The 23,738-nt window shown below is 38.2% G+C and overlaps 1 protein-coding gene across 1 annotated transcript; it reads left to right on the top strand.

The window, feature by feature from the left end:
- The first annotated feature begins 272 nt into the window (after positions 1–272).
- On the top strand, positions 273–22,160 carry LOC146322301 (protein FAM171B-like). Its single transcript, XM_084723936.1, has 8 exons — positions 273–606; positions 11,323–11,556; positions 13,461–13,553; positions 14,593–14,751; positions 15,765–15,935; positions 16,843–16,959; positions 18,832–18,955; positions 20,324–22,160. Exons 1-8 carry the CDS (start codon positions 420–422, stop codon positions 21,249–21,251), a joined length of 2,013 nt encoding a protein of 670 aa, XP_084580062.1. The 5' UTR covers positions 273–419; the 3' UTR covers positions 21,252–22,160.
- Positions 22,161–23,738: the final 1,578 nt, after the last annotated feature.

Raw genomic sequence — 23,738 nt, 5'->3', positions numbered from 1 at the left:
CTGTATTTTTCTTTATAGCATATATATAATGCATATAGTCATGTACCACTGACATGCTGATTGTATCATCCTCAGAAAATCTAAGATAATATTTGCTTTTATGATCCCTAAAGGTATATTTTAAATGCTGCCGCATGTTTGTAAGTGAGGTCCTGTTGAATAAAGATTTATAAAAGAATGGATGGATGGATGGATGGATGGATGGATGGATGGATGGATGGATGGATGGAGCAGCTCTGTGTGGAGCGGATTAAAGGGGAGGAGTTATCACGGCAGACTGGTTGCTGACAGGAGGAGAGCGGTTGTGATGGCAGCGCAGCGGGCATCATCTCTGCCCGTGTTGAAGTTGTAGATGAAACCCGGAGCCGTGTCGAGTAAAAAGTGACAGCGATTATTAACTGTTAGTGTTTGTGAAAGCCATGCGCCCGCTGCCGCCGCTGCTCTGTCTGCTGTCCGCGCTGGTTTTCTGTGAGGATGGGAGAGCGACTGGAGAGTTCACTCCGACCGGACACCCCCTGCATATCAATGACGGAAACTTTTCAGAGTGGGATCACATGAAACAAGAGGCTGTTCAGCACCAACAACAAGTGCTCGCTGCATTGTCAGGTCTGTACAGGCTTCATGTGTCACAGCAGGGAAACTTCAGCTACAGTCAAACTTCAAAATACTTTTTGAAGACTTTGTTGTGTGCGTAAAATGTTGGATTTTAGCTGAAATGAGTTGGCTGGACAATGTTGGTACTTTGACCTCGTTCTTATTCCATCAACCATATTAGAGGTCTTTTTTTCCAGCAGATTATACATGTCCTCATTTAGTCCGCCTCGACCATCTGTATCAGGATTTGCTCACAAATCTACTGATCTGGTTGGTGAGTAATAAGTGGTGTGGGAGCTGTGTGGTCACCTCATGAGTAACGGTTTGTCCATCTGTCCCTTTTTTGTACTGCATCACCACCAACAAGGCAGAAATATATCACTCTGTTATTTTAGATTATAACAATACATGGATTTTAAAAGTCCAGTGTGTAAGATTTAGGGGGATCTATTGGATTAATTTGGCAAAAATGGAATAAAATATTTGTAATTACAATTTCATTACTGTGCAATCATTTGAAAATAAGAGTAATTTTGTTTTCGTTACTTTAGAATGAGCCTTATACTGAGGCGAAGTCACACCTCTTCCTGTTTGGACTACCATGGGACCCAGCCAGTGTGGGGCAAGTTGTTCAGAAAGCGTGATGAATAATATCACTTAACATATTAGTTGGTATCAACAGAGTTAGTTACATTGCTAGTTATACTAATGTATTGTGTACCTTGTTGGAGACCTTGTTCCACCACAACATTGAACTGTTCTCACCCAGAAAGCTTTTGTTGTTAGCTGTCCAGACGTCGACTGTGGTGGAAACAAAATCGACCCCTCTGACTGTGGCCCTCAGATTAGATTCCATCACCACGTGTTCTCTTCTTCTCTCTGGAGGAAAAAGAACAAACTCAAAGTAATGACAGTGCTTCCCCCTGTGGAAGGTTTGCCTGTCTCCTGCTCCTTCACCCTCCATCCTTTGTTTTGTTTAGTTTTTTGCCAAGCAGCTGATGTGACCTGCCCTGACCTGCCGCACGTACACGTCATCATAAGACTACCTAGCACATCTATAAAGATGGATGCCTGGTAACATGTATAGAAACAGTATTGCCCTGTGAAATATTGCAATACTGTGATGTATTGATTCCCCCCACCCCCACCCCTACAATGTATCAGGGTCCTTGCAGACCCCGGTCAAAAGCACCAAATGCCAATCCCTCCTATATGCAGTTTTAATAGATGGAACTATTAACTGAGTCCATGTTTGCCGTGGGTCCTAATTTAAAGTACCGCACACTATCAGGGGACACTGTGTGGGTGATTCTGAAGAAGACAGACAAAGATGCAGCAGACACAGATTTCCTCATGTGTTCTGTCTATTTTGTTTTAAACAATATGCAAAATAACAAAATTTACAAAAAAAAAAAATAATAATAGTAATAATGTTTTTTTCAGATGACATTAGTGACACAACTAATAATGTTTTGAAGAAGAAGTAAGTGAACATTTTGATGTGATGTTTGTTTCTGACAGTAGTTAATTCTTGAGGTCACTATGGGACCTCAGTCTGTAGTGTTGGTCAGATGAAGGTTAATATGACTCACTCTGTATTCATTCAAATCCTGCCTTTACATTACAGCAGACTCATTCTTCTTTTCAACTTCTGCGCTTTGTGTCCCGCTGGCTATTTTAATTTTCATAGTGGATCTATGCTCTCCCTCTGTCTCCAGAAGCACTTCTCTCTGCTTCACTCACTCACACACAGATGCACACACTCGTCATGACAATCTCCTTGTTTACAGCAGAGCAGTGGAGAGGAGCTGAAAGAGGGATTTGTGGCCCCGTTCACTTATCAACTCCTTCATGACTAATTCATGCTGCTGTAGGAGTACATTACCATCCGTCATCACATGATCCTCCAGTCTGTGTTGTCAACTGAAACACTTGGAAATGTACCCAAGCATGCTGTTGTCTTGAGCACCCCCACACACACACACACACCCCTAGTGCCAGGATGTGTAGTGTCCTGCCAAACCTTCTCCTTGTAGCCTTCCTGACCGTTCTGTACAGAGTGAATTCTGACGGGGTCTCAAACTCTAATTGGCCTGGGGCCACTGATAGCACTAATATCTTGTATGGGGGCCACTTCAGTGCTCAAATACTGCAAATATGTGCAAAATTTCTGAAACTTTACGGCATTCAAAAAGCAGTTTCTACAGACCCTTTTACAGCCGATGTTATCTAAAAGCTGCATGTGCATTTTGGCAAAGGAAGTAGCAGTCTCCCGAAGTCATCTAGATGATTTGGCAAACTGCAAATGTTGAATTAAAACATTTTACTAGCACTAAAATTCCCAGAATGCATGGCTGTTGCATATACAACACATTGGAATTGATATTCCACTGGTTAACTTAAGTTGTTCAGAAGTCAGACAGTATCACAACCGTTTCAGAGCAATTGGTGGCGTTTATGGCTGCAAGCTATTAAATGGGTTGACTGGACGCAGTCAAAGCTGCTCATGTTTTCGGTGGGCCGTTGACAAACTGTTGTGGTCTACTGTACTTGCCATAATGTGTGTGCAGCTACAAAATGTAGAAGGGTCTATGCATTTTTATATATATTATTTGTTCCTGCATTGGACACAAACTCAGCAACTCCTCTGTCATTAATACCCCTGTTGAAAAAGGGTTGCTGATCATTGTTGATTTTGTCTGTGCTTTTGTCAAAGACCACAGAATGTGTGTCATAAATGATCATAACTATCTCTTCTCACACTGTGATACACTCTTAGAGATAAGGGTTACAGTTTGTAACAACAGAGACAGGCTTTGACACTTATTTTAGGTACATTTTTTTATTTAATCAAATAAAAAAGATTAATCAGAAAACATACTCATAGCCAGATATTTATGCCCAGAGCCATGTAGAGAGGGTTCAGGTTAACAAGTGTTTGTACCTGGCAAGGCATCAGCTAAGTAAGAGATAATCAATGAGTAGGTGTGCGTTAAACAGTTTGAATGCATGATGTGGACGCGAAGAATTACCCTACACAAAGCGGAGACTTCAAACCATTTAACACACACCTACAAGGTGATTATTCTGTTTATACTGTTGTCATTTACTGACAATATGAAAGAAAAGCATTTCCAGATTTTTGAGTGAAAGTTTTGCAGTTGAAATTGAAATTTATGACGCAAGAGCTTACTGTAGTCATGACAAAGACTAATTCTAGTCCTACAACCAAACTCAGCCAGCAGTTGATAAAGTGCTTCCTAACTAGAAGCTGTGTGAGCAAACAACTTTCCATATAAACAAGATTCCTTAAGATTCCTCCCTCTGTAGACAATTAAATCAGGTATCTGAGTTATTTATTCCCAACTAGCATACATTTCTTAAATCAGTCTTGTTTCTGTAAAGTTTGAGGGAGGTTTACTCCAAAAAGTTCCCCTTTTTCCACTAAAGTCCCATCCTTTTTGAGGATATTCCTATAAAAAGGCTGCTGTGGATCATATAAAAGCTGTCGCTTCTTCTCAACCTCATTAATTAGTCTCTCATCCTCCGTTTTGACTGCATTGATGAGGGGAAGCAAGGATGTCAAGGATGTCACATCAATTTTAACCCGATAAAATAGGTTGGAAGTGCATGAAACTTTGCAATTTTTCAAGCTCAGCCTGTTCACTGACACACAGAGCAGGTTAGGACATCCTCAATTTGGAAAACTGAAGCCCGCACATTCACATCACTTCCTGTTAGGAAGTGGTGTGAGCTTTGACAGCTGTGGTCTTAAATGTGACTGTGGTTATTAGTTGGGTAAGCAGATGAATTTCGAATTGTGATAAAACTGGAGCCAAACTACATGTGTGTTACACTGTGTGTGTGGGTGGTATCTATTTTTTCATTCCTTCATACCCTCCTGACATTTTAGTGAGGTATACAGTATTAGGCTGTATTTCTGTAAAGCTTGTCCTCGTCTCTGTTGTACTGTAGTACTGTCTTAACATAGGCAGAGCTGCAAAAAGGAACACCAGAGACGAAGAAGTCGGCACATTTTGAACGGGCACTGCACTAGTACTAAATAAAAAGAGAAAATCTAGAAATACAAATGCACAACAGCCACTTCCTCTCATGAACCAGATGGTCAGTTTTCCCATGCTGAGATCAACATCATCATTGTTGCGCCTTCATAGTGGCTAAAGCAGCAGACTTAAAGATTTAATCATTTGTCCCAGGGGAGGATTGTAATTATTAGACCACAGGACTGCTGGTTGTTAGGACATTAAGTCTTTGTGCCCCCCCTCTTAACCCAGCTCCACCCTAAGCATCCTTTGTCTCACTTGGATTTGATATTGCTGACTCGTGCTCGAGGACGACCTGGCCCACATATCAAAGGGTGCGCTTGTGTTTTCCTCCGTCAGTGGAATGTATGGCCTAATTCCAGCACACAAACAAGCATGTTTGCATGGGGAGGGTGGGGGGGGTTCACCAGAGATAAGTCCCTGTTGGACCATCTGTTTGTGCTGATCTCACAGAAATGACCAGTCAACATGTTTATGCTCCTCCTCCCTGTGGATCTGAATTTGATCGTAGTCTGTGGTGAAATGATAATAATGTCACACTGCTGATATGTCAGCAAAAGCACATTTCAAAGCTTTCAGCCACAAACATGTTGTTTGTAATTAATTATAACTTGTCATTCTAATACTGCCTCCATTTCTGAAGTTCTACCTAGAACCATTTTCTTATGAAGAACCCTTTTGTGATGAAAGTTTTTATCAAAGGTTCTTTGTAAGACTGAGGGTTCTGCTGAGAACCCTTTTTGGAAGAAAGAGGTTTTCAAGGACTGTTGAAATCCTTTAAGAATTCTTCATCAAGGCTTCTTTGTACCATCATGTAAAAGGGTTCTCAATGGAACCCCCTGGGTAGGTTCTAGCTTAAACCCTTGGAATACAAAAAGGTGCTAAGTAGAACCCCCCTGGGTGTGTTTTAGATAAAATCATAAGAATATACATATTATTTACTGGTAGAACTCCCAATGTGTGTTCTAGATAAACCCTTAGAATATAAAAAGGTTCTCTGTAGAATCCCCTTGGCGGGTTCTTGTGAGCACCCAGAAAAGGATAGAAACCCCAGAGAAGGTTCTTAATGGAACCATTACACTATAGGAGGATTCTCGGGAGAACGCCCTGGGTAGGTTCTAACTAAAATCCTTGAAATATTAAAAGGTTCTCCATAGAACCCCCTCAGTGTCTTCTGGATAAAACCCTTGAAATATGAAAAAGTTCTTAGTATAGCCCCTTGAATGGGTTCTAGATAAAACCCTTGAAATATAAAAAGGTTCTCTGTAGAGCCCCTTTGGTGGGTTACTCACCCTTAAAAGGTGGAAGGGTTCTGGATAGAAACCCAGAGAGGATTCTGGGTGGAACCATTACACCAGAGGGATTCTCGAGTGAAGCCCCTGGGTGGGTTCTAGATAAAAACCTTGGAATATAAAATGGTTCTCGGTAGAATGCCCTTGCTGTTTTCAAGATAAAATCTTTGAAATATCAAAAAGTTCTCGGTAGAACTCAGTGGGTGTGTTCTTGTTAAAATCTGTTGAATATCAAAAAGCTCTCATTACAGTTCCACTGAGTGGGTTCCAGATAAAACCTTTAAAGCCTTCAAATATAAGTAGGTTCTCTGCAGAACCCCCTCGGTGGGTTCTTATTAGCATCCGTAAAATGTGGAAAGGTTCTGGATAGAAACCTCAGGGAGGGCTTTGGGTGGAACCATTACACTATAGAGGGATTCTCGATAAAAACCCTTGTAACATAAAAAGATTTTCGATAGAACCCCCAGAGAGATTTCGAATGGAACATTACACAGTGTAAGGGTTCTGAACCTTTTAACCCATTATTTTGGGTTCTAGGTAGAACTCCCTGAAAGGGTTCCAAATGGACCTTTTAGAGAAGGTTTTACCATGAGGACAAGCTGAAGAACCCTTTATGGTTCTAGTTAGCACCTTTATTTCTAAGAGTGTAGCTTTTTAATTAAACATTTGATCAGTGAAAATGTGTTCCTGGTGATACAAATGAAATTGTTTTTGAAAAAGTTCATGTCCATAAAAACGTGTGCTCGCCTTCAGTGGAAACAGTCTTTTAATTGGACACCAGTTCTCTCATGTGCCTGATAATAACAGCATTCAACCCACATCATCACACACTCGACATGGGATCTATTTCTCATCTGCCTCAGCGGCCTCAGACGGCCCATTTCAATCCACTTCATAAACCTCTTTGTGGCACGCTTCACTTCGCCAAATGGGGAGATTACAGTAATCTGGCACGAAACACCTCCACTTCAGATGTAGTGACCCCCTTCTGTTCTGTTTGGCCACTGAGGCAGGACACACGTAAAGTGGGAAGCTGCCTCTCCCAAAACAAGCCTCCTCTTGTCCATCTGCACTGGTGTATGCATCCCAGTGGGTTGACACGAACGCTGCCAAGTGTAGATGTTTGTTTCATATTGTGGCTGAAAATGCAGGCAGCTCTGGGCCTTTGTCTGTCTCTGATCAAAGAGAATTGTTATGGGCAATGATATGGGATGATCTGGTTATCTGCTTTTGGCACTTGCTGAAATATTGTGAAAGCTGGTGGCATAAGGCATGGCTTCATGAGTTTTCAGTAAAGCTTTGGCAGATCTTTCAGCAGCAGGATTACAAGCAATCAGACCAACAACAATTTCAACCACTACAGCTGTCGGTGTTGAATTGCCACCATTAGAAAAAGATGCTTACTAAATTGTGACTAGTGAGATTGCTTCTATAGTGATAATGGAGCACTTAGTTGCTAATAAAAAGTGCAATAAGGACCTTTTTGTGGCCTCCGTCCAGCACAGAATAACTATTCTATACTGTAACTGTGGTGGGTTGATGATGAACCAGCTGCTGAGATTTATGGCTCCCGAAACTCACTTTCCAGCCCAGACTGCAACTGCAGAGTTCAGTGGAGAATATTTATAGCAAGGCAGTAGGTGAAGGAAGATAGCTGGGCACTGGCCAGATCTGGCAGAGTTTCACAGCTGCACGCAGGACTCGTGGTGCTGAGCAGTTTCTCAGAAACATTGTTCAGTGGCTTTATCAGTAGTCATGGGGCACATGTTGCTCAGATTTTGGCAGCTGGTCTGTCCAAATAATATGTCTGATTTTTTTCAGTCCTTTTCTTTCCTTATGCTATGCAGCCTTCATAGTTGTTCACATCAAGATGTTTGCAATTTTTTTTAACCCAACAGTAAAACTTTTTTTAAACATGGGGCAGAATAAGCTGTAAATGCATCATTGACAAAAAATCACCTTGTAAAGTTGTTATGCTGAACATCTCACATAATTACATGTCTAACATTTAACCTGGCTATGGTTCCCCTTAAGGTCCCTGTAAAGGAAAAAGGGAATTTATTCTCTACACACATAATACATGTTAGAACATAGTTGCTGAAAACATACTGAATTCTTGAGTCAGACCAGTAGACTGTTTTTCACAGTTTTTTTGTACAGAATTATTTGGGCAGACCTAAAATATAGCACGGTGATGTGCCGGAGCCATGGTCCCCCAACAGTATATAAGTTCCACAAACCAGTGCACAAACGGCACTGCCTCCTCCTTCCCTCACCCTCCCTAACAGTCAGTTACAAACATACCTTTCTCTCTCTCAGTCCAAGTCAGCCCAGCAGCTCACTTCACCTCACTTCACTTCCAACAACCTGACACAGAAGAAAAAAAAACATCCCATCATTGTCCTCTGGCTCTGGTGGTTCAAACATGTCTGGACATGTCCAATAGAGCTGCTGGAGGGAGCTCCTACGATTGAGATCGTGTTCAGGTCGTACAGCAGAGCAGACCTGCCCCAGCAGAACAGAACAAATTTAGCTCGTTTAATCATTATTTTGCGTAAATGTAAACGCAAGTTTGCATAAAATCATCCTAGAGGGTCCTTAGTGACCATTTTCCCAGGAAACTGTAAGGGACCCAACAATTTCTTAAAAGTCGAATAATTTGTGTAATTTGTAAATGAGAAAATGGCTGAATTTATGGTATTACACTTTCAAAATAAAGCAGTTTAGTCAACACAACTACTTCGTTATGTTTAGGAAAACATTGGATTAAAATGGCTGCTTCCTTAAAACAGTCAATTGTTACTGTTTATAGTGTGATGCAATGATAAAGTATTTTTGTTGGCCAACTCCACTCCACAAAAAGCCAGTGGACCATGGTCACGACTCACCACCAGCACCACTGAGTGACTATTGTTTGGCATGATGATGTTTAATGTCCCCAACAACATTTGCAATTTCATTTAGAATACATGAAAAGACTTAAAAATTCAGAAGTGGGGTATTTACTGACGTATTTTATGTCATAGAACAGCAATCTCTCATGTTAACCGCAGACCTTTTTACTTGATTTCTAATGAAAATTACATTCAAAAAACCCACTCACTTCATGATGAGGGAAGTCCTAATTTTCCAAACTTGGGATTTCAGTACTCATTCCTGCAGTACTCTACACCATGTTCGTCCTTGTTACTTTGAAGGTTGTGCTGATGGTCACAAAAAATCGCCAGTTTTTGTCCATCTACATGAATCTAGCTATAGATTAACTTTTTGACAAAATGCTGCCATACTGGCCAGCTAAAAAGAGGCTCGATGAGAGCAGGGAGTTAAACTGAACCACATGGTAAAATTGTGTCCATAAAACCAAAACAACCAGTGAAAGGAAAAATCTGAAATATATTTACAGTTATCAGTCATAAAATGACCATGATATGTCATCAGAGATGAAGGAAAATCATCAATTTAAAATACTTGCCGCATTGTCCTTTGAAATTTCTAATCAAGTCCGTAACATATTATTGCTCACCCTTTCAGGTTAATTAGAGTACAAATTAATGCCAAAAGGTTGTCAAATGAGGAGGATTAGGATTTCAACCTATTTTATATCCCAACCATGGCTCAAACTTTCAGTTTGGACTAGAGTACTCCTTTTTTGGGGTGTGCAGTTGTTACATACTGCTCCTCTAAAGAGGCTCCGTCGAGCTGAGGGGAACTGCAGACTTGTTAATAATTCCCTGTGGATTTGTCACTTTGAGTGACCCCCTTCCACATTAATTGTCATTTGATCCACTCTAAAAATATTGTTTAATGCAGCATTAATGCTTTGTTTGTGTCCCTCAGGCATTGTATTGAGATGTACTGAGCATTTCTACATTGTTATGCAACACTATACCTCTGACAAATAAAATACTGCTGTCAAGATCTTGATATTGGGTGTTTGTGCACAGTGTGAAAGTGGTTAATTGAGTTTGTGGTCTTACATTATCAGTAGGCCCTAATAAGGATTCTCTTTGAACTCCCTGTTAACATGTAATGATTATGGCTACTCATAAGAGTCACATTATTGGAAATATGTACTGTCCTTAGCAGTCTGCATGCTAATGTAACATAATGCTGTCTTGAATGCATGCTTTGCTGAACTAATTGGCCGGTTTTACCATTTGTATTTGTGTCCACCTCTATAAAATCTGCTGGGATTAATTGATTGATATCCCCGAGGGATTCTGCAAATTACTTTTCCTGTTCTGTTGTCAATAAGGTTCCATCTAGGTTAATTGGAAATTGCAGCCAACTCCACTCTGCTGAAGCATTAAAGCATATGGTCATTCAGCATAAAAATCATGGACAAAATAAGAGGAACACCTTTCAGTACTTTCTAATGCAGTCAACCTGCAACAAATACTACCTTTGTGGAGATTATAACGCCACATTTCGCGAAGAGTGTGCAGGAGGCCCTGTTTACACCCGGCATTAACATGCGTCCTGGGTGATCTGATCACAACTGAGCGGCTCTAAGTAGGTCAGTTCACACCTGGCATTAGAATGTGTCTCCACGTACAACTCGAGAGACCACTCGTGATTGGATCTCACTTCCCCGCTTTATGTGCAATAAACAAGTAGCTATATCAGCTGAGTTTGGGACAAACAGACACAGTGTTTTTTATACAAAGAAAGCAATAACTTGGCTGAATTTACAAGAAGGCCCAAATAATAAAGAACTGATCACAGACAGTATTTTACAAAGTTTATAAAGGTTCTCTTAACTTAACAACTCATAAAATTGCACTATTTTTTAAAACAAATTCTGGGTACTGTAACCACAGGTGACAAAGTAGCCTAGTCCTGTAATGGTTACTGTTCACTATATTTGTAAAATTTGAAATGTTTACATCTTTCATAAATTTAACCCATTCTTGAGAATTTGGTCAAATCATGTTCTACGAAAAAGAAAACATTAAAAAATACCAACACTTTAATTCCATTTTTTTGGTTAAAATGTATTCTTTAAGGATTTATAAATATGAAATGTATATAATTTATAGAATGGTTTCCTTTGAATTTTTTTTTTTTTCTAAATTTGTTCTGCCAGAAAACACCCTAGTCCCAGACAAGAATTCACCACTTCAAACAATTTAAAAATGTATTGAAAGCCTTTGAAATCTAATACTAATGACAGCTTCTGATAACATAGGTGTAAAAATGTGCTATTATAATCATCTTTGTTTTAAAATAATTTTTTATGGAAATGTTGGAACTTTAAAGTTGTCTCTCAGATTTTTATTAAGTCCATAAATTGTTGTTTTGTTTTTCTAAAAGTAGTTCCGTTGCACTGTCCTCCCATCTTTGTCTAACCCCAACCTTTATTTGTTCTCCAGGTTCTGCGCTAAACCTAAAGGTCCAGGTCAACGACGGCCTGAATCGTCAGCAGCTGAGCCAGGCAGTGGTGGAGGTCTACGTCAACTACACCAGGACCAACACGGCTCTTACTGGGGAGGACGGCGGTGTTTTGCTTCGTGTACCCTACCAACCTGGGACGCCTATGACAATTGTGGCCAGCAAGGATGGATACATTTACAGTCTGCTGCCTTGTAAAACCAACAGAATGCCAAGTAAGATATTTAAAGTGGTATTTTGGATTACTTGAAGTGAGGTTGTCTGAGATACTTATCCACAGTCAGTGTATTACCTACAGTAGATACAGGATTGGGAGGGTTATTACCTGTTAAAAATGTAGCCAGAAACCTATAGTGTTGTAGGTTTATTAATGGTTGTCCAGATATTCTGTCTTCTGTTATGCAAATGCATGTTTTGATTAATAGTGGTAATTCTGCACATTTAAATGTTCATTGTTAAGTAACATTACACTAATCACTTACAGTCCCAAAATATTTTTCAATAGTATAGTAGTAGTGTTCACAGGTTAGCTAGCTTGCTGTATTTCTGTTAGTGGCTGTTCTTTGTAACATTAACAGTTGATCTCTGTAACTAAAGTTAGTGGTTAATGTTAGCTCTTGGTATGTTTTGCCAATGTTGGCAGTTGGCTTGAGTAGCTACTTTTACCTTTTGGTCTTTGTAGCTATTAATAGCAGGTTGCTTATATAGCTAACATTAGCAGTTGGTCTGTGTAGCTAATGTTAGTGGTTGTTCTGTATAGCTAAAGATAGCAGGTTGTCTATGTAGCTAATGTTAGCTGTTGTTCTGTGTAGCTAAAGTTAGCAGTTGTTCTGTGTAGCTAACATTACCAGTTGTCTGAGTGGGTAATGTAAGCTCTTGGTGTGTGTGCCTAATGATAGCAGGCTGTCTGTGTAGCTAATGTTAGCAGTTGGTCTCTGTAGCTAGCATTAGCAGTTGGTCTGTATAGGTATAATGTTAGCAGCTTGTCTGTGAAGCTACTTTTAGCAGCTGGTCTGTGCAGGTAACATTAGCGGTTGACCTTGCCTGTAAATGTTTACAAAAATTAGCTAGATGTTGAGAAAAGATCATGGCAAAATTTCCACCCGATGAAAGCAATTTTTTTAAGAGATAATAAATTGGGTGGTATTGTGAGACTCTTCAAGTGTTATCATGTGTACGCACTGTACTATATCGTTCCTTATTTCAAAATAAATTTTCATTGAAATGTTAATAATCTTCAATTTATTATGTAACCAATCTGATTATGTCTTATTTTTTGTAACTGTAATGGAATAGTTATATATATATATTTTCTTTTTTTTTTTAAATCCAAATTGAGTAAATTAAACATGTAATCATTACTTCCTAAACCTGACTATGGATGACTACCTCATACAACCCCACTTTAAATAATATGAACTTTCCCTTTAGTGAAGACGTTTAGCTGAAGCACCACTGATAATGAGCTTTATCAAGTGGAGACGTATAAGAAAGACAGTGTCATTTTTATTCATCATTAGCTTTAATGATCAGTGAGCACATCCAGACTGTTTTTGGAGCAGAGTGGCTGAAAGTTTCCCACCGTGTGGCAGAAGTGCTAGACTTCATTATGATAGCTGCTTTCTTTTTCTGTCAGCTGAGGGAATCTATTGCTCCACGGCATCAACAGGCTTTTTTTTAATCAGGACATGTCAAATGATGTCATGTAAATGCAATCTCAGAAAATACTGAGTCTCATATACTTCAGTGGTTTCTAAACTTTCTGGTTGTAATTGCGAGGCCAAACTTTACTCCACACCACTGCATTTGACACCTAATTAGTCACAGCACCCGAGCAAAACTATTTGGGATCCTTCTGTAACCCACATCTGGGATTTGTGTCTTCTGTCTCTGACATCTATCTGTCATCTACTGTGCTGTACATTTCTAATGACAACAAAAATGAATCTTGAACTATTATTTTTATATTCCCCAATTTCTTGCCACTGTATTTAAAGGTTTAAATACACAACTTGGTATAACATAATGTTATGCTGCCATCTGGTGGAAAAACAGCTCATTTTTAATTGAAGTACTCCGCTAATTTTGCATCCTCTTCTCTCCTCTCTTCTCTTTGTAGTATTTTCATCCGTGACCATGTCACTGATTGGTCTAAATCAGGGTAACATCTGGCTCTTTGAGGATTCTGTCCTGATCACTGGCAAAACCTCTGGTACTGTACACGTTTATTTTGTCTTTCTTCCTTGCTCATGCTCTATCTGCCTCTCTTTGATCAGTACAAGCATTAATTTAAGGATATATATCTTATATGTAAAGTACATGTATTTCACCCATTCCTGAGAACTGGCACAGAGCGTTACCTATAAAAAAACAAAAAACAAACAAACAAAAACTTTATTTGTTAATACCAACACTTTAATTCCAATTTTTTTGGTGAAAATGTATTCTTTAAGGATTTATTAATATGAAATTTATGAAATGTATTGATTTGCTTTATTTATTTATTTATTTGCTTATTTTTATTTTTAAACTTGCTCTGCACAGGAAAACACCCTTATTCCAGACAAGATTTTTACATCTCGAAACAATTAGAAAATGTGTTAAAAGCCTTCAAAGTCTAAAACGAACAATACCTGCTGATTAAACAGGCCTGAAAATGTGCTATTACAATCAACTTTGTTTTGAAATGTATTTATTAATTTATGAAAATGCTGACCCTTTAAATTGTGTCCCAGATTTCCATCAACTCCATCTGATTAGAAAAACCTGATTTAATCAGGCATAAAAAGGTTTAGCTATACCCAAAGGACCCTGTCTCACTTCCTGCTTTTTAAAAAAAGGCAGGAATGCTGCTCGGGCACTGGTAAACTTTATTCATTTATTTTTTTTATTTTTTTCACAAATTGATTAAATAATATTGCTATCAAATGTGTCTCAACAATAGCATGTCAACTAAATAAGAATTATGGTTTAAAAATGCATATTTTGATTAGCATTAACTCTGAGACACTTTAATAACTTAAATTGATGCTCACTATGAATATGCTGTAAAATTAAAAAATGTTTAATTTTGTTAACTTAAGACGAACTTAAGACATCAACTCCATCTGAGTTGATGTCTTCATTTAATAAAAAGTTGCCCATTGCTATTGCTAAAAACTCGAAATATGGTTTTGTCCCAATTCTCAAGAATGGCTGATGTTCTAAACATATTTTCAACTGTTATTTATCATGTTTGCTGTTATCTGTAGATGCTTCATCGTGGCCTGTTGTCCAGTTTCCCAAGAGGCTGCTGAACCTGACAGATGGCAGTAATGTCACCTCTATTAAAGCGTACCTGACTGTTCCCAAACTGCCGTCAGACGAGGAAAACTTTCAGAACACTGTGGGCATCATGAGCAGTAAATCAGGTACAGACTGACTATTTTTTTTCCCCAGAAAATTGAAACAAAGCACTACAGACAGTATTTATCACTCACCTTGTAACAGACCAACCTCCTAGTGATTACATTTTTCAGTGAGCAGCCATTTAATTTTTTAAAGTGTCTCAGAGTTCTCTTAATGTTAATCAAAATACACATTTTTAAACCATAATTTTTATTTAGCTTTGATTTAGGAGGGCTACAGAGTTGACATGTCATGGTTGAGACACATCTGATAGTAATATTATTTTATGAATTTGTCAAAAAATTGAAAGTTTAACAGTGCTTGAGCAGTACTCCAACCTTTTAGTAAACCAGGAAGTGAGATGGGGTCCTAAAACTTTTTATGCCTGATTAAATCATGTTTTTGAAAGCATTTTCATGAAAATAATAATAATAATAATAATAATAATAATAATAATAATAATAATAATAATAATAATAATACAAAGATAATTAGAATAACTCAGTTTTACTTGTTGTTCTACTTTCTCATGGTAGTTTTTAGATTTCAAAGAGCTTTCAACACATTTTTTATTGTTTTAAGTTGTGAATTCTTGTCTTTCATTTCATAAATTTCATATAAATTCTTAAAGAATACATTTTCACCAAAAAACTGGAACTAGAGTGTCTGTATTAATCATTTTGTAAAGTTTCCTTTTGGTAGGACATGATTCGTCCCTGTTTTACCTGCATTGTAGATTGCAGATGAGTAAAGTGAAAAAACAAACGAACAAACAAAAGCTGTGCGTAAGATTGAATTTTTTGTCCTATGGTGCCATCTAGTGATAGCATGAAGAACAACAACACATAGACCACACAAGTTTTTGCTGGAGACCTAATTTTTCTACCAGAAAATCCCCAAAACGCTGTAACAAACTGATTCAAAATATAAACTTTTAAACTTGTGCCACTTAGCTCAGGTGTTAATTTATGAACATTTAATTCAGGACAACTTCCTCCACATACTCTCTAAAGCATTACCTCCCTTGTGTTTCCAGGGTACGTCAGTGTGGAGTTAAGTCCGATGGCGGCTGTCAGCGTGCAGCTTTTCTCTGGAGACACAGAGTTACATGTGAGTGGGCCGATACAGATCAGCCTGAGCCTCCCTGACAGCTCTGGACTTGACACGTCAAATGTTGTTCCAGCTTGGTTCTTTAACCAGACCACTGGTGAGTCTGAAATCTAGCCTGTTCTGATCTTTTAAAGGGGAAATCTGTAATATATGTACTGTACTAAATCATAAAATGACTGATATGTCATCAGAGATTAAGGAAACATGTTAAGTTGAAATATTGGCTTCTCTGACAACAACACTACAGACAGCATGTTCACTTTTGAAATTTCCATTCTGGTGCAGAACGTCTGCTTTTATTTTGGCCTGTGTGATTGTTTATTTACTTTAAAAGGAGCTAAAATCAATTATGTTAAATGTTCACTTGAATGAGTTAATATCTGTTGATGAGTCATAAGAAGATGCCACAGAACAGTTGTAAATGTTTAGAACGGTTATATTGAGCGATATAAACAGCTGATCAACTTACAGCGTAGAACTCGTTGTCGCTTGTTGTTGTCAAAGTATAATGTTACACACATATTGCACGTGTGTAGGTTCACTATTCCTGCAGCCTGCCTGAGCTTCTTCCAGTCTGGGAAGGAGGGGGCAGGGAGGAACAACTCTCTTAAACCAGATCGTATATTAAATAGGGTTAAACCTATTTATACAGTCTATGGCACGTGACTCAAACTCAAGGCCACCACACCTCCATTTACGTGGCCCTTGAGAGCTTGCAGACTATAATTTAAATAAATTTCTTATAGTTTTGGGTCATTTTGGGTCTACAGAACTGTCAAAAAAATCAAAAGTAGCAAACTTAAATATGGGAGATAAATTAGGCTAATTAATTTTTTTTTTTTTATTATTTATCGTACTTTTCAGAACCCTTCTCATTAATCTCAACTGTCTTTGGAAGAAAATGAGCACATTTATTTTAAGATCTGACAGGATTGTGGGTGATGTGGGAAATTCAAGTCAGTTTCATGCAAACAATGTCAATGTGTTTGTTTTACCTGCTGCAGGTGGGTGGATGAGAAAAGGACTGGGGACGGTGGAGTCAGTGGAGGGAAAACTTGTGTGGACATTCACAGCTCCTCACCTCGGTTACTGGATAGCAGCCCCTCTGTCATCCACCAGAGGCAAGTGCTCAGCCTCAACATGTTAAAATACTGTAAATCAGGGGTGCTCGGTGTTTTTCAGGCCATGGACTCCTCAGTTGATAGAGAGACAGAGCAGAGACCCCCTACTACATATATTGCATATAATATTTTCGGGTCTTCTCTAATTTGTGCTTACTTCTAGCTGCAGCAGTTGTAGCATGGCTAATGTTAGCAGCATTAGCTTCACCCTCTGGACTTTTGCAGGTGGTTTCTGAGGTGGAGGGTATGTCAGAGTCTCTTGCTCCCGAAGGTAGAAAATGATCCACTGTGACTCACAGGAGTGTCTATTCACTTGAAAGAATAATACAGCTAACTGGCTGATATGTTATGATAATACATACCATAATATGTATTTAAATAGTTAGCTATTATGAATAGGTTCTGCAGTAATTTAGTAGGTTAGCAAGCTCACATGATTGCACGAAGATTCACAGCTAGCCTTTTGTCAGTGTTTTTTGTGATTTGGGGGACCTCATGCATTAAATCTCAGGGCCCCTTAGGGGCCCCTGGACCACCTGTTGAAGACGTGCTGTAAATGCAATGCTCTACACTTCTTGATACTACCATTGTTAGTATGTTCAGCGGTAACATGGGACTATGATGGTGATCAATATATATGTATCAGATGGAACATGTCTGTTTTGGTGATGGTTGTTGTAAACCTACTGTTTAATAGAATTGTTCTGATTGTGCTAATTTATTTTTTCTAACCTTCGAAGCTGCAGAAAGAAAAAACAATTACTATTAGGAAACACAATTTAAAAATATGTTTCATAATCCATTAATCCAGTGACCTGGAACTGGCAAAAGATGTGTTAGATAAATAAAAAATACCAAATAAAAAAATATATAGGGTCCATTCTACTTAACTGGTTCAAGGTTAGCATTGTAAACATCTTAAAATAAAAGTCTCCTTTTCCCCAGATTTTGTATGTATGTAAATTGAATAAGATCCAAGGTACATGCTTCTAGTAATTGTACAGTTAATTCATACTTTGTATTTTCAGACAGGTTTTCAGACAGTTACAGAATATTTGTCACTAGTGAAACACACTAAGAAATATTTATAGTAAGAGGGCTTATACTGTTATACTGACTTATTAAAATTTTTGTTTACACCTACATTGAAAATATAGTTTGAATATTTTTTGTAAGTTTTCACAGGTTAAAGAATTAAAACTAATTTAAATTTTAACTTTTTTTAAGCGTAATTCTTGAGATTCATTGTACTTTAATTAATTAATTTTTCTTTGTAAAGGGCAAAAAAAAAGATCATACTGATTTAAAAGTCAAGGATTCATTACTTTAATATACACTGAACCAAACACTGTAATAACAACTTAGTTGATAATTTTAATATGTTTTATTTTTGGTGAAACATTCCATGTTTTGGTAGTGACAATTTTATGTTATATTTTAGATGCATGTGTTTCTTTCAATTTCACTTTCAACAACATCAAAAAAAAAACTTTTTAAAAACAAAATAAAAAGATTAGCAAAAATCATTGTAGTATCATTTTAAATAAGTTAAAATGTAGAACTTAGGGTCTGGGACAGCCTACTCCCAATTCAAAGTGCTTTTATGTATTTTAAAATGACTCAAATATTATTTTGGATTACAATTGTTAATAGGAGGATTTTAGTGAATATGTTAGATTTGCACACTTAAATCTACATATTTTGTTGTTGTTTTTTAGTTGTGGGACAGCACTAATAATAAATAAAATATAATGATACAACAACAATTGCTAATGTTTTTAGAAACAAAATGCACCTGGTTCATTTCATCTACAGAGATTTTCATTATATGTTTATTTTTATCTTCTCCCTCTTACCATGTCTATACTTTAGGTTTCTTCAGACTTGCCATCGCCATCGACTTCATCTTGCACCATTCATCTTATCTGATGGTTATCCTTGGAGGAATGCTTATTATTGTCATCTGTCTTCTGTTTGGGTTATTATTTTATCGCAGGTAACAAAGGCTTTAATCTCATACTGGTTCATGTATACTATAAATTGTGGGGATGTTAATATGATTACTGGTAAGGTTTCTCAGGGGTCCAAAAATTTGCACCTGAACCCAAGACGGCACAGAAATTAGGGATGTGTGATATATTGTTATAATTTTTTCAGGATTTAAAACAATAATATCCTGGTACTGGCAGTATTACAATATAAATTCATGTTGTGAAAATGTGTATGGTGGAGGAGTTAGTTCCAGAAACAGAAGGGCCTTCAACAGTGTGGAAGTGGTTTGGTTTCAAAAGATCAGATGTACCATAGAAACCACAGTAATGTAAGAAGTACAAGAAGACTGTAACGGCAAAGGAGCAACACAACAAACTAATTTCACCACGTCAAGCAGACGCATTTATTGTCAGTACTGGTATGTTGTGGCACCCTTATTAACAAGTAAACATTCATTTACAAGTTGTCACAACAAAACGTTGAGTTTTAACTAATGTAATGTTAGTAGCCTTCTCCCCTCCATCGTCCTGTCAAGAAAGTTGGTAAAAGACATTGTGGTTTTCTGTGATTTACTATAATATCTACTCTCTATCTCTATCTAATATCTAGATTTACTATAAATCTACTATAATAGAAATTGCTCATATGTAGCCATGGCTGCAAACATTAGCATTGCTAATTTGTCATCATCTGTGCTGTCTGGGAGGAGTCTGACATCTGCTGTCTGACGCATCACCTCCTGAGCAGGGGCACTCACTTGAGTCACGCAGGTCATTTGGTTGTTTAGCACACTCTGTACCTGGACGGACCTTGGTTAACTTTCTCCTTTCCTGTTTCCTGGACTGAATTATGCTATGTGCTTGGCTTGGCTGTGTTGAAAGGAAAACATTTTGACGACCATTAAAAGATTCTTCTAATGGGGGACCTCTAAAAGAGACATATACATACCTAGTCATATTTTAAGTTAGCTAATGTTAGCAAAACACTAGGCAACTAGCTAGCTAATGATTTACGCAGATAGACTTGCTAGTTTAACTAGCATTTTCCTACAGAGCAAAACACTAGGCAGCTGTTGGCTAACAATTGATGTAGGTCTAGAGCAGCTAGTTAGTTAGCAAGTGTTCTGTTAACACTTACTAATTTAAGCTGTGGTTATCTGTAGCGGTAGCTTCTACAGGTCCCGACACATAGCACATGGCATATGTAAGTGCAGGAAACAGGAAAGGAGAACGTTTGCGGAGGTTCCAAAAGGGGTGGAATTTAGGAAGGTCAATTGTTGTACTTCAGATGTGCTTTTAAACAAGAAGAATGAACTTTGATGCTCAGTTTCATGCCACTGTTTAAGGCTAATGTTCTTCTGTCTTGTCTACAGACGTTCACTCAGTGAAACTAAAAGAAAGAGGATCCTACCAGTGATGAGAAAGGACCAAACCACCTCCACGTGTGACGATGATGTCTTTGAACTCTCTTCAGGGGACTTCTCTCATCCACAGGATGGACTGAACCAATCATTCACAGAAAGGGGGGATAATAGACTCAATGCCTCTGTTATTTCTATGCACAATGGCAATGTAATAGCCAACCCCAGTGCTGTGGCTATTGCAGTGGAGTGCAACGAACTGGAGCTTAACAGTGACATGAAAACTGCAGAGCAGATCAGAGTTCCAGCCTCTCTCAAAGACAACTTGTTTTTCTATAACCAGCCTGTTGCCATTCTTCATGCTCCAGCATTCTTCCATTTAGAGGAGCAGCCAGAGGAGCCCCAGTGGAGCAAGTCGGCCACCCTTCCCCGTGCAGGGGCTTCAAACAGCACTGCGACTGAGCCGCCGAGTAAAGACAGCTTCACACAAACCTCCGGTCCCTCTGCCACTCAGAACCAGGCAGAGAAAACTGAGGACCAGCCTGAGGTTTTAGAGGGCTCTCAGGCAGCAACCTCCAGCAACACATCCAGCAGTCACTTCAGCCTCCCAGAGTCAGTTTCTGTCCCAGGGACATTAAATAAAATCGGGGGCAGCAGACACTCTGTGCATGCCTTGGCAGAACTTTCTAAAATCCCCTCGCTTCAGCCTCCTCGGGCCTGGTTTGTATCACTGGAGGGCAAACCCGCAGCAGAGATCCATTATGCTGTGTCAGAGCAGCAGAGGAGACGGAGGCCAGTCGAGAGTCGAGAAACCAGCTTAGATTCTGGAGTGGATATGAGCGAACTGAACCAGACATCTGGAAGGAGGACTGTAACACTGGAGCGCAATGCTACTTTTGTCAAAAGCACATCCAGCAGTAAACATGCTCCTCCACAGTAAACACTCTTAATGCCTCCACGCCTACAGCCCTCTAACTGTGAATCAACAGCACCAGTTCTGTACAGTACAGTATGACAACTTATTTACCTTAGCCCATCATTTTTTACTTATTAATGTTTAAGTGCCAATCCAAGTTGGGGTGATGGGGATTTGCACCATCAGGTTCCACACAGTTGCAACTAGTGTGCATGTAGGAAAGAAACTAATCCAAAGCAGAGCATGTGGACTTCACAACTGAACTATGTCTCATATTCGTCCCGCTTTTTAACAGCATGTCTTATTTCTCATCTCCTGCCTCATGCATCTGAACTCGTATAATCATGGGGTAAACATTTGGGTGAGGAGAAGGGATTAATATTTTTCCCCATAAACTTTCTATCTGCTACTTTCTATCTTGAGTACAGAAGCACACTATCCAGGGAAATGCACTTTTTTAAGGTATAATTTTGGCTATCATCAAAAAATGTACAGTCATATTTCAGGCAAATATGTAACAAGGGAAGAAAAAATGAAAGAAGAAATGTAGGTTAAAATGCTGACCACTTTAGTGTATTATCTGATGGTAATAATAATCACTGATGTAGAAGAACACCGTTTCAACATTAATCAACATTATAATCAACTTAATATAAACTTGTGAAGCAGTTTGAACTTCGCTACAGCTGCAAGGATGAAATGGCAAGTTAAGCCTGTGATCTGTCACTGCGAATGAACAGCTTATGGAAGTGAAATGTTACCATTCTGCGTGTTATAAACTAACAAAATGAATTCAAACAAGTTATTTGGTGTTTTCAAAGTCATTCTAGCTAGTCATTCAGCTGAGACAGATTTCATATTCTGTTCACGTTCAGGGGCTGCTGCATGCAGCAGAAGTTAGATAACATTAGATAAAGTCGGTGTAATAAAGTCAGTGATTTAAAAGTGAGTTAAAAAGCAGAGTTCTAAAAAAAATCTCTTACTCACTTGGTGTGAGATTTTGTCCATCTTTCCTCATGTGAGGGGCACATTTTGCCACAGGCAATATATGCTGCATCTCTGCCACCATTTCAGCCATAGGTGTTTTAGATAAAGTATAAATCTAGTGTTCTTGCACGCTTTGGGCTTTCACTTGGAATTTTGCCTCAGATTCCAAATGTGACAGCTAACCTCAGTAGAGTGCAGCGCACACTTTGCATCTTCCTTGTTTAATCTTTTGAGGTATTTCCACACAAAGCTGGTGGCAGAAATTATGTTGTGTTAGCCTAATTTAGATGTTAGCAAGCTACTATACTAACTACATTAATGGTTGAAGGTGTTTAAATTTAAGGCGCTTTGTGCTTGTAAATCAGTTAATTAAAGTGCTCGGTGTGCTCAGCTGGTAACACATAAGAACAACAAAACACATGCATAAAGCATATGCTAACTTTATTTATGGTCCTTGAAAACACCAATGAAATTTAGCAGTCTATAGCGGTGTTACAACTGCATTTTCTCCTGGTTTGCCTCATGATTGGGGGAGCATTGAACCCCCATCTTAAACTTTGGCACTAACCCTTCCTCCTTTTTAACAGTTTGTCTTATCTCTTATCTCCTGCCTCAAAAGTGTCTTAATCAGAAATATGTTGCAAATTGTCATAAAACATTTCACAGTGATTGTTTACATAGAGGTCAAACACCTCCATAATGAAAAGCCAGCTTTTATCCCCTCAAGATGAATGTACAGACTCTCAACCCTAACTTAACATGACTGAATATTTGGTATTTTAACAATGGTATTTGATTTGTTCATGCATGGTTTTCTGTATATTGTCATGAAGTGAATCATTTCATTATATTTTAATACAGAAAAACCCTTTGTGAAGAGCATTTTTGGTAGCCTACTATGTGTATACAATTGTATAAATACTATTGCTACTTGTTCATTATGATAATCAAAATGCAAGCAAGGACACATACGAGTCTGTTCATATTTTAAACATAAACTTAAAATTCAAATTAAATTAAATTTGTACTTTTACTTTTATGCGGTATTTTTTAACACCAGTAGTTTTACTTGTAGTTGAGTACTACATTTGGTCACAGACTTCTGGTGTTCTATCCACCACTGTTTGTTAGATGATCTGACAGACTTCACACTACACATTAACATACATATTACCCAGCAATTTTTATGTAGTTCACGTATATAATTTTAATAGGTTATATAGAGTAAGCATGTCATTTATTAGATTGCCAGGGGAGATTGGGGACGATCGCACCAAATCTTTTAATCTTAAATTTACGTCTGCCTGCTAATTATCCATACCATCTAAATATAATTATACATGACATATCATTCACAATATTTATTTGAAAGGAAGAAGTCAGATGTTGCAGCTGACCGGTAACCCTGAGGATGTTGCAACATGTTCACGGATCAGTTGCAAACATATTAGAAAGTACATTAAATGTCATTAATTATCTTTTGCTTTTTGTCTCAATAAGCATGATATTCTGAAAATATTAATT

The sequence above is a fragment of the Lutjanus erythropterus genome, chromosome 8, assembly GCF_056507025.1.
Source record: "Lutjanus erythropterus isolate fLutEry1 chromosome 8, fLutEry1.hap2, whole genome shotgun sequence".
Taxonomy (NCBI): Eukaryota; Metazoa; Chordata; class Actinopteri; order Lutjaniformes; family Lutjanidae; genus Lutjanus; species Lutjanus erythropterus.
The sequence above is the reverse complement of the archived record's forward strand: the minus strand, read 5'-3'. Positions and strand labels throughout refer to the sequence as shown.